General features: G+C 46.3%; 2 protein-coding genes across 2 annotated transcripts in view; one reads left to right on the top strand and one right to left on the bottom strand.

The window, feature by feature from the left end:
- B4GALT4 (beta-1,4-galactosyltransferase 4) overlaps positions 1-1,172 on the top strand; it is a 33,304-nt gene extending 32,132 nt beyond the window's left edge. The window contains exon 7 of the mRNA XM_006167631.2: positions 265-1,172. Coding sequence (XP_006167693.1) covers positions 265-397 — 133 coding nt within the window. The 3' untranslated portion in view covers positions 398-1,172. The remainder of the gene's footprint in view (positions 1-264) is intronic.
- A 7,040-nt stretch (positions 1,173-8,212) lies between these two features.
- The window catches only part of UPK1B (uroplakin 1B), a 43,752-nt gene continuing 38,883 nt past the window's right edge, over positions 8,213-13,081 (bottom strand). Inside the window, exons 7-8 of the mRNA XM_006167630.2 lie at positions 11,234-11,317; positions 8,213-9,093 (exon numbers count right to left, since the gene is read on the bottom strand). Coding sequence (XP_006167692.1) covers positions 9,043-9,093; positions 11,234-11,317 — 135 coding nt within the window. The 3' untranslated portion in view covers positions 8,213-9,042. The remainder of the gene's footprint in view (positions 9,094-11,233; positions 11,318-13,081) is intronic.

The raw sequence follows: 13,081 nt of genomic DNA, 5'->3' as shown, positions 1-13,081 counted from the left end.
GCTGCATCACCGCAGCTGGACCAGTGCAGTGACTCTTTTCATCATTGGCCCCAGAGACTTCCAGGGGGTCTGGGACATGAAGACATGACTATCGTTGATATCCGTTGACTTCGATGGAGGAAATAAAATGTTTTACAGTTAGGAAATCCAATGGGTACAGTAATTTGCAAACACTTCTGCCACATTTGGGGACAAGGAAAAAGCAGTGGAGACACATGTTAAATTCTGGTCTTATCATTCACATCTGTTCTTTTTTATCTTAAGGATGAAACTCTTACACCAGGTGTCACGGGTCTGGAGAAGAGATGGGTTGTCTAGCTGCTCTTATAAATTACTGTCGGTGGAATACAATCCTTTATATATCAACATCACAGTGGATTTCTGGACTGGCGCATGACCCTAGATGTTTTTGGTGACCCTCAGAAGAACTGGGTATTTGTTTGCAATAATTTTGGACCAGAGACTGTCCCTAGTACTGCACTTTAAGAACTTGTCGCAGCTAATTATTGGGCTGAATTTTTCCTTTTTGTATTTTCTTAGCCAAGCTCCTGGTAATTTGAAATTTAAGACAATTGTAATAAGACAGCTTTCTTAGTTGTTTTGATCATGAGGGTTAAACATTATAATGTAGATGCTGGAGGGACTAAATACAAAAGGAGGGCTCAAAGGAGAGAATGAAGGCTGCTTGAAGGAGGCTTATTTAAATGTGAAGTGATACTACAGGATAAGAGTCCCAAGAAATAGGACTGACTGATGAATGTCCCAGAGAACCAGGATCGTTCTCATCCGCGGTTGACCGGTACGAAGACTAGCTCATGTGACTCACTTCTCATGCATGGTCATCTGTGAAGCGTGGGTTCCAGGTGAGAGGACAGCCACAGAAGAGGGGAGAAAGGTGAATACTCAAGATGCAACGAAGAAGTGGCAGAGGATAAAGTGTCAGACGAGGTGGCAGCAGCACCACGTGGGTCGCTGCTGCTCCCCATCGGTGGGTGCCTCCTTGCCTGGGTCTGCTTTTCTGTATGCCCAGCAGAGGACAATATCTACTAGTTTCTAAAGCAGTTTTATAAAATTATTTTGTACATGTACTATATGAATTAGCAGTTTGCAAATTACACATTAACAAGTAATACATCTACACAGGATCTCTGTAATAAAATACGAAAAAGCATCGGGTGCTCAGTCTTGTTTGTTACTGTTATTTGAAGCCTACACATATATTCATTTCAGTATCCATAATTCTAAACAACTGAAAGGCAGAATGGAACAAACTCCTCCCAGTCCATCTTTCCATCCTTCTGTCCTCTCTCTGTTCTTCTTGGGGAGGAGCGTCTTGTAAAGTTGCTCCAGTGCTGGGCGGGGGCTTCTGTGCCTCCTTCCTGGGCTTCTCCTTTTGTTCTCTTCTTCATCACCTGCCTCTTCCTCTCCCATAACTGAACAGTGGGAACAGCGGAGCTAGCCTTTGGGGACACATGATTGGTTATGGGATAGGAAGGGGTGGAGCCAGCCCTCGGGGGGTTGGGAGGCTCTGATTTGGAAGGACAGTGGCCTGTAGCTCTGACTGAGTTAGAGAAAGCAACGTGGAGAGGAGCCATCGGGACTGCTGTGTTTCCTGGGGCAGGGGCAGGGCGGCTCAGGACAGCCCTGAGAATATTGTTTTGGCCTAGGCGAGTGGAGCCAAATAATGCAGATACGGACATTCTTAAGTATTTTGAAACCATGCCCAATCCGTCATTACTGTGTGACACCTTAACTGTTAAACTTTACCGTGAATGAGTGCCAACCACTAAGTGTAAATAATATCTAATCCCTCCCACACAGGGAGAGGGAGTAGGAGAGTTTAGAGTTCTCAAGAAAGGCAGGAGGAGTCACCACTTACAAGGAGAAAGAGAATTCAAAAGGGCATTACATTTTACCTGGGGCCGGCATAGTTTCCCTTTAACTCTGTGGAGGAGTTAACAGTTACATTCTTTCTTCCCTTAGCAAGGAAATACTCATGCTTGCTTGCTTGCCCTCAAACCTTTACAGAGGAGTTTCATTCTTGAGCAATCAGCTAATGTGTTGGAGTGCTTCGTGTAAGACCCCCAGAGATCTCCCCTCTCTTTTCCACAGAACCTTTTCCTGACATCCTGTCCCAGTTTCTTTATTATGGAAGTATTTTTCTTCTTCTTTTTTTTTTTTTTGGAGAGGTTTTCACTATAGGGTGCGTGCGCTCACCAGACAGACAGAGAAAGACAGAAAGCGAGAAATCACCACCCGGGGGGATGGCCACACCACAATCCCTTCTCCTCCATTCTCCTCTCGGGATTTTGGGCACGCACACACATGCGCCCGGCATGAGTTTTAAGCCTCCGGGTCCGGGACGCAAACCACGGTCGACTACGTGGGAGTCCAGCGACATAGCCATTATGCTAACTGCTGGTCCCTATTATGAAAGTATTAATGGGCTGCAATTTGAAGGCTGTTGGTCCTTGGTAATGGTTGAGAAAGGCAATGAAAAAAATGGCACGAGCAGGGAATGTGAAGACGCATGTCTGAGAACTCAGTTTCTTTCTCAAAGCAAACAATACGTTGGGCCGTCAGAACACTCACGACGCATTTTTCTGTTTTTCTATGCAAAAAATGGGTCATGACTTTCCCGATGACCCAATACTCGATACAGTATGGCAACTCCCTGTGTTTCTTGGCTATGAAGGAACCAGCAATTTTTAAATGTTGGCAGCCACTGACCTGTGCCTGTTACTTTTCTTCAGGTAATTCTTTCAACCAAGATAAGGCACAAGTCGTTTAAAGGATTCCTTATACAGCTTCTTGAGTGGAAGATAATTTTTTAAATGAATTCTTTATTTAATTTTATTTATTCATTTATCTTAATTTGACCAGAGAGAGAAGGAAAGTGAGAAAGCAAGCCACCAGGTCCAGGACTTGAACCGTGGTTGGCCATGTGGGAGTGTCCAGCTCCTTAACTACCATTCCACCTACTGGTCCCCAGAAGATAGTTTTTAAGCCTTTATGCCACCAACCTGCACAGATTGTGGGGTGGCCCCTGGCTGGAGAAGTGCAGTTGCCTGCCGCACCCTTCCTGCGCTCACTTTCCAGCAAGCAGGGCAGTTGGGCCTCAGAGGAGGACTTCCCCCAGGTTTTGCCCTACGTATACTTTGCAATAGTCAATCGCCCCGAGAGGCCAAGTGTTCTGAATACCTTGGAGACACTCAGCTTACCCTCAGTGCTCAGGATTACGTGGGTGCACACTCTTTGGACAGCACCATGACCTGACACCAAGACTGTGCTACTTGAGGCTTTTACCGATTTTTTTCTCACACTAGCCTTCATTTTTATAGTGCGTTGTGATTTTTTTATGCGCGCTTTATTGATGCTGCTGATGCTTGAGATAAGGAAGGCAGATGAGGAAGTGGATGTTCACCACAGTGGGCGACTTGCCAGAAATCCCACAGCTTGGCAATGGCAGGTCAGGGTCAAACCTTGGTCTTCCAGCTTCAAGATCATTGCACCCGATTGCCTTGATCCAGGCTGCCTTCATTCCTTGAGGTGGTTTTCTTTCTTTTTTTGGAGAGGTTTTTGCTATAGGGCTCGTGCGCTTGCCAGAAAGAGACAGAGAGACAGAAAGCAAGAAATCACCCCCCCAGGGGGGATGGCCACGCCACAGTCCCTTCTCCTCCATTCTTGTCTTGGGATCCTGGGCACGCATGCACACGCATCTGGCGTGAGTTTAAGCCACCGGGTCTGGGACTCAAACCACGGTCGGCTACGTGGGAGTTCAGCGACATAGCCATTACACTAACTGCTGGTCCCTGAGGTGGTTTTCTTGACTCTCTATCTCTGACCTAGCTCTTTCAGAGGTTTGGTGTCTTCTGGAGCCTAAAAAATATGTTTTCTTCTCATCTGGTCTTTGAGCTTTTCCCCAGACTTCTTCCCTAGGGAATTTTCTTGCCCTCAGTCTCCCCACTCACACTCAAGCTCCAGTTGGGTGGGCTTCCTGGGAGCCCTAAAGTGTTCTGTGTATGGACTCTAGGGAGAGATGACAGGCGCTTTCTGCCCAACTCCAACTGTTTACTTTCTCCACGTCCTATACAAATGAACCGTCCATGCCATTAACTACACCATAATGCGGCAGTAAGCTCCTTGTATGTAGGAAACTGGATCTCACATGGCTGGTTGCATTTTAATCCCTGCCCTGGTGGCTTGACAAATGTACCAGGCATGGTGTGTGCATGCCCAGTACCTGACTGGATGGGTTAATGGAGGAAAGTGGGTGATGCTGCAACTGTGCCTCATGGGGGCTGGGGGGTACCTTCTCTCGTGAGTGCACACTCTCTTTGACAACTAAAGAAAAATTCACTAACATATGTTCTATAAGATGGAGTATATTCAGGTCCATCTCATAGATCTTTTGCCAATCACATTCCAAAGCTTTTTTTTTTTTTAAAGTCTGTTTCTTTTTTTTTGAAGTCTGTTTCTTAGCACTTTAGATATTTTAAGCTATCACTGCCTTCATTGGTTTTTAGTATTTGGACGGCCATCTTAACTGGTTGAGAAGGCTTGAGAGGTTTCAAAAATACAAGGGAGCGGCTGAGAGGCCCCACCTATGTGCAAAAGGTTACATTAATAATTGTTGAGAATTCAAATAAATGTTGAACTTTGTGTGTACATGTGTGGTATGTGTGTGAGAGAGATGTGGGAGCTTGAAGGAGAGGCTGGCGGAGGGTGGGGGCATGTAGTAATTGAATCCTTGCTCCATCTCAGTTTCCCTGCCTTCCTTTATTGGGGGGAGAGGTGTTTGAGACAGGGTCTCACTGTGCTGTCATCCTCCTGCCTCAACCTCCCGAGTACCTGGGCCCACAGGTGTGCACCACCTCTCGGGGCTCTCTTGAGCCCAAGTCTTGCTATCTCGCCCACACTGGCTGCACGCTCACAGTCCTCTGCCTCAGCCTCCCCAGGAGCGAGACTGCAGGTGTGTACCACTGCCCCTGGCTTTCCTCGTGGTTTTTAACTTTAAAATCCACATTGTAACTTTGTTTTTAATTTTAACTTTTTAATAGCTATCTCCCTCTCTCTCTGTGAAGAGAAAACAGTTTAAACTTAAATAACTCCCCAAAGTTGGCAAGAGGAAGACCTAAGTCTTGATTTCGGGGGTCTCTTAACTCTAATTGAGTTTTATTCACTTTGTCAGGAGTGAATGAGATTTCCTTGTGAAGGAGGCAGAGGCGGAGAGATCTCATTTCATGGAGATCTCTAGAAATACATGGAAAACTCGAGATGCAGCTTTACAATGCCTCATCTGGGTGACCTGAGTTATTCTTCTATTGTGTAGGGGTTTTAACGAAAAGCTATTACTCAGAGCTATTGTTTGCTGGCTAAGAAAATTGGATCAGTATATTTGATCATTAAACTTTATTTTAATTAAACTGAAGCAACACGGCACTAGTTGGTATGTTCCCAGGGATTATGGGTCAAGCCAAGTTTTTCAGACCAGATTGATGGTATAACTTCCTGTTAGGTAACTGTTACAGGATGTTAGTCATTCTTATTTTTTTTATTTACTCCTTCCTTGGGAGAGAGGGACAGCGTCCCACAACCCACCTCCTGCCTTAGCCAGCCCCGATCAGGGCATGGGTGTCCTTAGAACACAGGCGTGCTGGGCACGTGCTGGAATCTTCCCAGGAGGGCCAGTCCTGTGTCATCCCAGTCCTGTGTGAGGATGGACCTGTTTTTCTGAAGCAGGCTCCAAGAAGCTAAGTGACTTGTCAAAGTCGTGCAGAACTGGAACTCACGGCCAGTTTTGAGACTCCAAAGCTCATGTTTTTAAAAACAACCAACAGAGGAAATAAGGATGGGAGGAGTTACTGCTGAGCATCTATGCCCTCAGCTCCAAACCCTCTGGAGCACACCTGCAGATAAATACACCTGTTCCATGTTAGTCAAGAACCCTGTTGTAAAGGAAAAAAAGAAAAAAGACAAAAAAAAAAAAAAAAAAAAAAAAAAGGGAGGGGATCATGATTGGTTGCAGTGAGCAAGCACACAACACGGGGGACCTTGAAGTGACTCCGGAAAGGGGGTTACAGAGATCTATGTCAGCATCTGTGCCTGGGTTGGGTGATGTGCAGAGGGTCTAAGGAGACAGGGTTTGCTCTACTGGGTGCTGCCAGGAAGTGGGGGCAGTCCTAGGACTGGCATCTCAATCGGTTTTACCTATAGAGAGGGAACTAGCAGGAGAAGAAAGCTGTAATTGGATAGGGAAGCAGTTGCTCATTGTAGCCAGTGTGGAGATGTTTGGTCTTTTGTGGGCGGCATGGACGCTCCCGGTTTGTGCTTAGGCCTTACTTTGCCTCGCTTTGTCTTGTTCTCGGAATGACCTCTGCTGAGGTCAGCGTTCTGTGAGACCGGTTCTGTCTAACAGGAGAACTGCAGGGCCAGCTTCTAAGGCCGGGGCTGCTCTTTTTTTGTTTTTGAAGAGGAACTCAGGATAGAAAACAATTCAAAGTAGGGTCTGACAGAGCCATTCCTTTCATTTTTCTTTTTCTTTTTCTTTTTTTTTTTCTTAAGTTTACTTATTTTTCCCATGAGACAGAGACAGAGAGCTCCCCCGACAGAGACTTGATGCTGTGATCCACCCCAGCCCCAGCCAGCCCTGGGACATGGAGGAGCACGTGCCTGCCATGCTCGTGGGGGTCTCTGGATACGCACTGGGAACCTGGCCCTGAAGCAACGCACGCTCTGTTGTTCCGCTGTTCCGCCATCTCTCTGTGGCAGTCTGTCTCCTAGAGCTGTGTGGTGGGGAGCCCTGCTTTCAGGCACAAGAGCCAGAAGGAAGACAGGTTGGGCCTCCAGGAAAGTAGACGGGGATGGGGGCAGGAACCTGGCGGAACAGAACCTGCCCTGAGGTTAAACTGAAGAGCCCAGTAGAAATTGATTTCAGTTACCAAGGAAAAATCCATGGTGATGAAGAGACTAGGGACTAGTCACGGACCCCCTGCTATGAAGTAGTTTTAAAAAGGCTTTCCCTTGGCCTACCTGAGATCCAGTTCTAAGGAGAAGGGGAATTGGTAGCAGAGAGGATTCTGGACATGAAGCCCTGGAGGAGAAGGCAGGAGTGGATCGGGCAGAAGTCTCAGTCAGTGCAGAGCATGGGGGCACTGGCAGACCTGCTTAGTTATGGGGTTAAAGCCACCAGCACACGGGAGGGTATGGGAAGGGACAAGGGGAAGGGGCTGTTTCAAAGCTTTGCCCGGAGAAAGCTCCTTTTCTCTGCTCCCGTCCTAAAAGACCACCGAGGGAGACATCTCAGCTAAGAGCAGGTGTTATTTATCTAGACCCCCCCAAGATAGCTCTGTCCTGGAGAGGCAAGGTGGGGCGGGGACGGCAGGCTGGCGGTGTGGGGTCAGACATGAGCCGTTGGCCCCAAGCCTGGGAATCACAGCTCAGGCTCCTGCCCCAGTTTTACCACCAGGTACACCCAAGAGGTGTGTGCTCCCCTGCCTGAGGGCTCAGCCCTCTCACAGTGACCTGGCAGGCACAGGCCGGAGCTGCTGTAGTGTCTGAGCAGGCTCGAGGACCCTCAGGAGCCAGGTGTGCTTTCTTCACAGGGACATGGTTTGGCAGCTGAAGTTGAGATGTTTCCACTGCTCCCAAATATAGGAAGAAAAGGTCTTGAAGAGCATTAGCTCCATCCCTGCTTCTCGGCTAAGCACAGCAGGAGCAAAAAAGTAAAAGTAAAAACATGAGTTCCAGCCATTGGGCCCGTCCCACGGCATAGTGGCTAACAGGAGTTGGAGCCAACATGGCTGATTATGGTTTGAATCCAGACCCTAAAGGCTTGAACACACTGGGCCCCAGATGCATGTACAAATATGCATACCCCAAATCCAGATGGATGAAATGGAGCAGACGAGATTGACAGTATGACCTGTCCCATTAGGGGATACTTTCTCTCTCCCCTTCTTTCTCTGTCAAAACAAACAAAAAATGAAAAAAAAAAGAGAGAGAGAGAGAGAGAGAGAGAACTTCCAGTCATTTAACCATTCACAGAGTGGGGCTAGCCAGTGTCCAGCAGGACACCCACCCTGCATATGCTGTTTCCTCACTTCCATTCCCATGAATTAGGCTTTTCATTGCAATACCCAACTTGTTACACTCATATATGACCAATTAAGACACTGGTAAAAATGAAAGAGAATATGTTTTAAAACCCTCTTTATTTATAAGACCAGACCAACAAATGTTGAGTTACAAGAACTTTCTTCAGGACCACAAATGGAAACATAGCTTGGAAGAGAAATATTTTGACAGTACACAAAAATCCCTGTGAATCACCCATTCTAATAGCTAGCTTGCTTCTCTCCTATTTGGAAAGTGCTTCAAGCTGAGACCATTCAGGACACAGACTGAGTGAATGTATAACAGGCCCGCTTGCTTGTCCCCTTTTCATTACGTGGACTCTGTGTTCTACTCTGCAAGGTGTGAGAGGAAATCGGAACCATTCTTAACTCCAGACTGGAAATTGCTCTGGAGAATAAAAGGATCTGAAGGTGGCATCAGGGGATTCTCCCAAGCCTTTGTAGATGGGAGCTGCCATAGAACAAAGGCAAAAGCCTTTGTTCGCTCACCTGGGTAACACTGAGATAAGTGAAGGTCAACATGTTTTCTTTTGGACAACAGTGAGAAGAAATACAGGCTATAGATTTGCTATTCAAATGACAGACCTAGCTTACTGTGATAATACAGGTTCCTCCGAGTAACTTTATGCCCCCGAATTAAAAATAAACAGAGTTGGGAGTAGCTACTATCTACGTTCCAAGTTCTCACTCTCCTAGAATCACTGAGAATGTTGCAGAATTCCAGACCAGAAAGTCAAATGCTATTCCTGAGGATTCCAGGCACCTGAGGACCTAAAGGAAGTCTACAGTGCCTGACTCGACCATTTGATATGCACCCGTCACTGTGAAGCACGACCTGGATTATTAGGAGGGAGCTGGTTCCACACTAATCCGGAGTCCTGAGGGGTTTGGTGGTTACGCTTAATATTTAATATTCAATTCTGCTCCAGTAGAACATGGTACCCAGGAGAACCCAAAACTAGAATGAAAAAATAGGAAAAAGAAATTGCTTTAGAAACATCTCATCCTAGGGGAAAAAATAGTATTAGACTTATTCAGGCTTAGGCAATACTAGATTTTTAAAAAAGACTTATTTAAATTTATTTATTGTATTTATATTTATTTATTTTAATTTGACCTGGGGAGGTGGAGGGAGAGAAAGTGAGAAAGCAAACTGCCAGATCTGGGACGTGAACCATGGTCGGCCATGTGGGAGTCCAGTGCCCTTAACCATCACGCCTCCTGCCACCCCCAATACTAGATTTTTAAGAGTAATCATTTCTTAAGCAATATCATGGGCCAGATGTGACATCGAACCCATCCCTCCTCCTAAGTATCATCACTTGTAACTTGCCAATAAGAGACAAATTCCCTATTCTCTCACTTTTTAACCCTACCCTAGATCTTTGTCTTCTGAGGGGCACCCTTCTCACTTGTGTGCTAAACAAACCCCCCCAGGGAAATTCTTTATTCTTCCCATTAAAGTGAATTACTCCAGTGCATTTCTATTTCTGGGATGTACCATTTCAGGTTAAGAATATTTTGATTCTAGTTATCACACCTCACTTCCTAGCAAACTCCCCCCCTTTTCTCTAAAGTGCTTGTAACTTGAAGTGGCTGTCCCTGAAGAATGCCACAGAGCTCAAGATAGTCGATTCACCTGAGCTGTAAGATACTCAAGGCCTTTCAACATTATCCCATTGTTCCTCCTCATAGGGCACCAATAGACTGTCGCTGTCATCTTTCATTCATTCAACCAATTATTAAGCCATTACCGTGTGCTCTGCTAGGCACTGGGGGTACCAAGAGCAGCTGGTTCCCTGACTTTCCACAGACTCAAGTACGTGACAGTGAGTAGATCCATGCTGGAGGTGTGCTCAGGGTGCTGTGCGAACCCCTAAAGTGGACTGAGTGACTGAGAGAAACTTCTTGATGGAGTGGTCTCTCCTTCCTGTCTCACTCAGTTTATCAGCACCTAATCCAGTGTTTCTCAGGGTATGGTAAACAAACACGCGGCAGAGACTTTCAGGGGTCCATGATGTCAAGACTACTTGAGCAATAAGAAGACTTTGCTTGCCATTTTCACTGCTTTGACACTCACAGTGGTGTAAGAGCAGTGGGAGGCTGAACTGCTGGAGTCTTAGCCACAGTCAAGGCAGAGGCACTGAACTGCATTAGTTGTCACTGTGCCCCTCACTGTTCTGCACTAGGTAAAGTAAAACAAGAGACAGTTTCACTTGAGGCTGTCCTCAATGAGCAATAAAGGGCTACTAATTTGATTAAATTTTGACCTTGAGTATACATCTTTAAATAGTCTATATGACAAAAAGGAAGTATGCATAAAGGAGTCCTGTTGCATATGGAAATATGATTGTCAGCCCAGCTGCAAAAGTGCAAGTGGGTGAGCTGGCTGGGGCTATATGGAGCAGTTCCCAGGTTCAGGTCCCTGCCCCATCTAGAATGGCTGGGTGCAATACTGCATGCCCATGATTCCATCTAACTGGGGGGCTGGGACTACTTCTCTAATACTATAGTTCTCAACCCTGACAGCAAATTAGAATCATCTGGGAAATGGGCCCTGCCCTCAGAGCAGCTAAGTCAGAATTGCAGAGGTTGGATGCCCCAAGCATGTCTTCTTTAAGCTCTTGTAGGAGGTTCCAAGGTGCAGCCAGGGCTGAGAACCATGCTCTAACCTCTTACTGCACATGCCCCATGTAAAGTGAGCTGTAGGGAATGACAGCCCTGGAAGAACCTTTCTCTGGAAGGAATTAGACTGAGTAGAGCCAGGCAGGAGCCATCTAGGTAGGTGACAGTCTTCGCTATCTAGTTGCACCGAATGAATGGAATCCTGAGACCTGGAGGAGCAGGGGAGCGTCCAGTGAGAAGTGAGAGCAAGGGGAAGAGACTTTTCAGCCCCCCAAGGCAAGTGTGTCCCTGGAGGGAAAGCTAACTCTCTCCCTCTCAGGGGAAGCCTGTCCTTGCTCTGGTGTCAGAAGTTTCCTGTCTAGCCTTCAGGCCCAAGGTACTGGTTCCAGACCTCCTAGTGAGGTTGAGTGGCAACATGAAGGCCTCTCCTTATCACTTTCTCAGAAATACAGTAAGTGCCAGGAAGTACTCACAGTCCAGCAGAGAATGGCAAATCCAAACCAGGCAACCCCCCAGGCATGTCGGTTCATTGGTCCAGAAATCAGCTCATAGCAGCCCTGGAGGAGGGGGCATTTTCATACAGGTGTGACAGGAAGCAAGAAAAAAAAAAAAAAAGATGTAAGAGGCAGGGGGGGGGGATTTCTTTGCATCCGGGCCCCCAAAGTCCATCATAAGGGTGTGACAGGAAGCAAGAAAAAAAAAAAAAAAGAGGTAAGAGGCAGGGGGGGGGGATTTCTTTGCATCCGGGCCCCCAAAGTCCAGTTTCACATAACCAGGCTATTTCCACACCCCTGTGGATAGCCAGCTACCAACAGTGCTTTGCTGAGGAAACATCGACACTGTTGAACAGCTAGTCTACATCACATGTTTGTGTCTTAGTCTCACTAAGAAAGATGCTGCCATTTTATTGATTTCAGCTTGCCATATGGCATGGGCACTTACTGGAGAGAGACGAACAGAAACAGAGAAAGGGAAAGTGAGAAATCACTCTCCCTGGGACCAACAGATGGTGTAATGGTTACGTCACTGGACTCCCACCCAATGGACCGTGGTTTGAGTCCTGTACCTAGTGGCTTAAAACTCATATATAAGGAAAATGGAGGAGAAGGAATTGTGGCATGGCCATCCCCCCAGGAGGGGGTGTGGATTTCCCGCTTTCTGTCACTCTGTCTCTCTCTATCTCTGCCAAGCACATGTGCCCTATAACAAATATCTCTAAAAATTATTTTAAAAAAAGAAAAGAAAAAGAAACCACTCTCCCATCCAGGAGGGATATTCCTTCATTCTCCTCTTGGGATCTTGGGCATGCACACACATATGCCAGGTCCAGGACTCAAACCATTCAGTCAGTGTGGAATACAGCTACCTCAACCTCCACGCCATCTGCTAGCCCAATGCTGCTATTTTAGCACAAATTTTTTTTCCCATATTGAATACAGGGGCACTGTATTCTTAATAAAATTTAAATATCTTTTCTCTTCAAAAATATTTTACTGATGATTTGAAGGAACAGTTACTTTCCAATTTTCTTGTTTTTTTTTTTTTTTTTTTAAATAATATTGCTTCTATTCTATTGAAAACTAGAAGTTCTCTGTTGCTATTTTAAGAAACACCTACATCCTACCTCCTAAATTCTCACTTGGCACCATATTTCAACATATCTTTATTGGATTCTAGTGAGATATTGAAGGCCATAGTGTGTGTGTGAAAGTGATTAATCTTTTATTCAGTGAATCATCATTCATGCATATGTCCTAACCCAGTAGGTACGTATAGGTGGCAAACTCTGTCCTAGTTACTAGGCAAAGATCTGGAGTAATACATCGTGTAAGGATAGAGCTGCCATCTGAACAACTGCCTCTAAAGCCCTGGGCGTCACAGGGAATCTCTGAGAAATAGGCTGACCAGGGCTGGTTCCATGGGCCATGATGTCCTCATCAACTGCCCTGGAAGTTGAGGCTCCTCTCAGTGGGGCCAGGAGGCCAACTGAGGTTCTGTCCTTTATGAATCTGCTCTAGTCCCATGGTAAGCCACGTCACACTATCTTTGCTATATCTTCATTCTCCCTATTTATTTTTCATTTACAACGCAGGCACCACCATTCATCTATTAATAGATGCTTAAATGAGGGGCCAGCAGATGGCATAATGGTTATGTTGCTGGACTCCAATGTAGTCAACCACGGTTTGCGTCCCAGGCTTGGCAGCTTGAAACTCATGCCAGGCACATATGCATACGTGCCCAGGATCCCAAGAGGAAAATGGAGGAGAAGGGATTGCAGTGTGGCTATTTCCCTCGGGGGGGTGGTGGGGGTGGTGGGG

Source organism: Tupaia chinensis, unplaced genomic scaffold, assembly GCF_000334495.1.
Source record: "Tupaia chinensis unplaced genomic scaffold, TupChi_1.0 Scaffold144909_1, whole genome shotgun sequence".
Lineage (NCBI taxonomy): Eukaryota > Metazoa > Chordata > Mammalia > Scandentia > Tupaiidae > Tupaia > Tupaia belangeri.
Note: the sequence above shows the minus strand (reverse complement) of the source record. Positions and strands in the feature narration are given on the sequence as shown.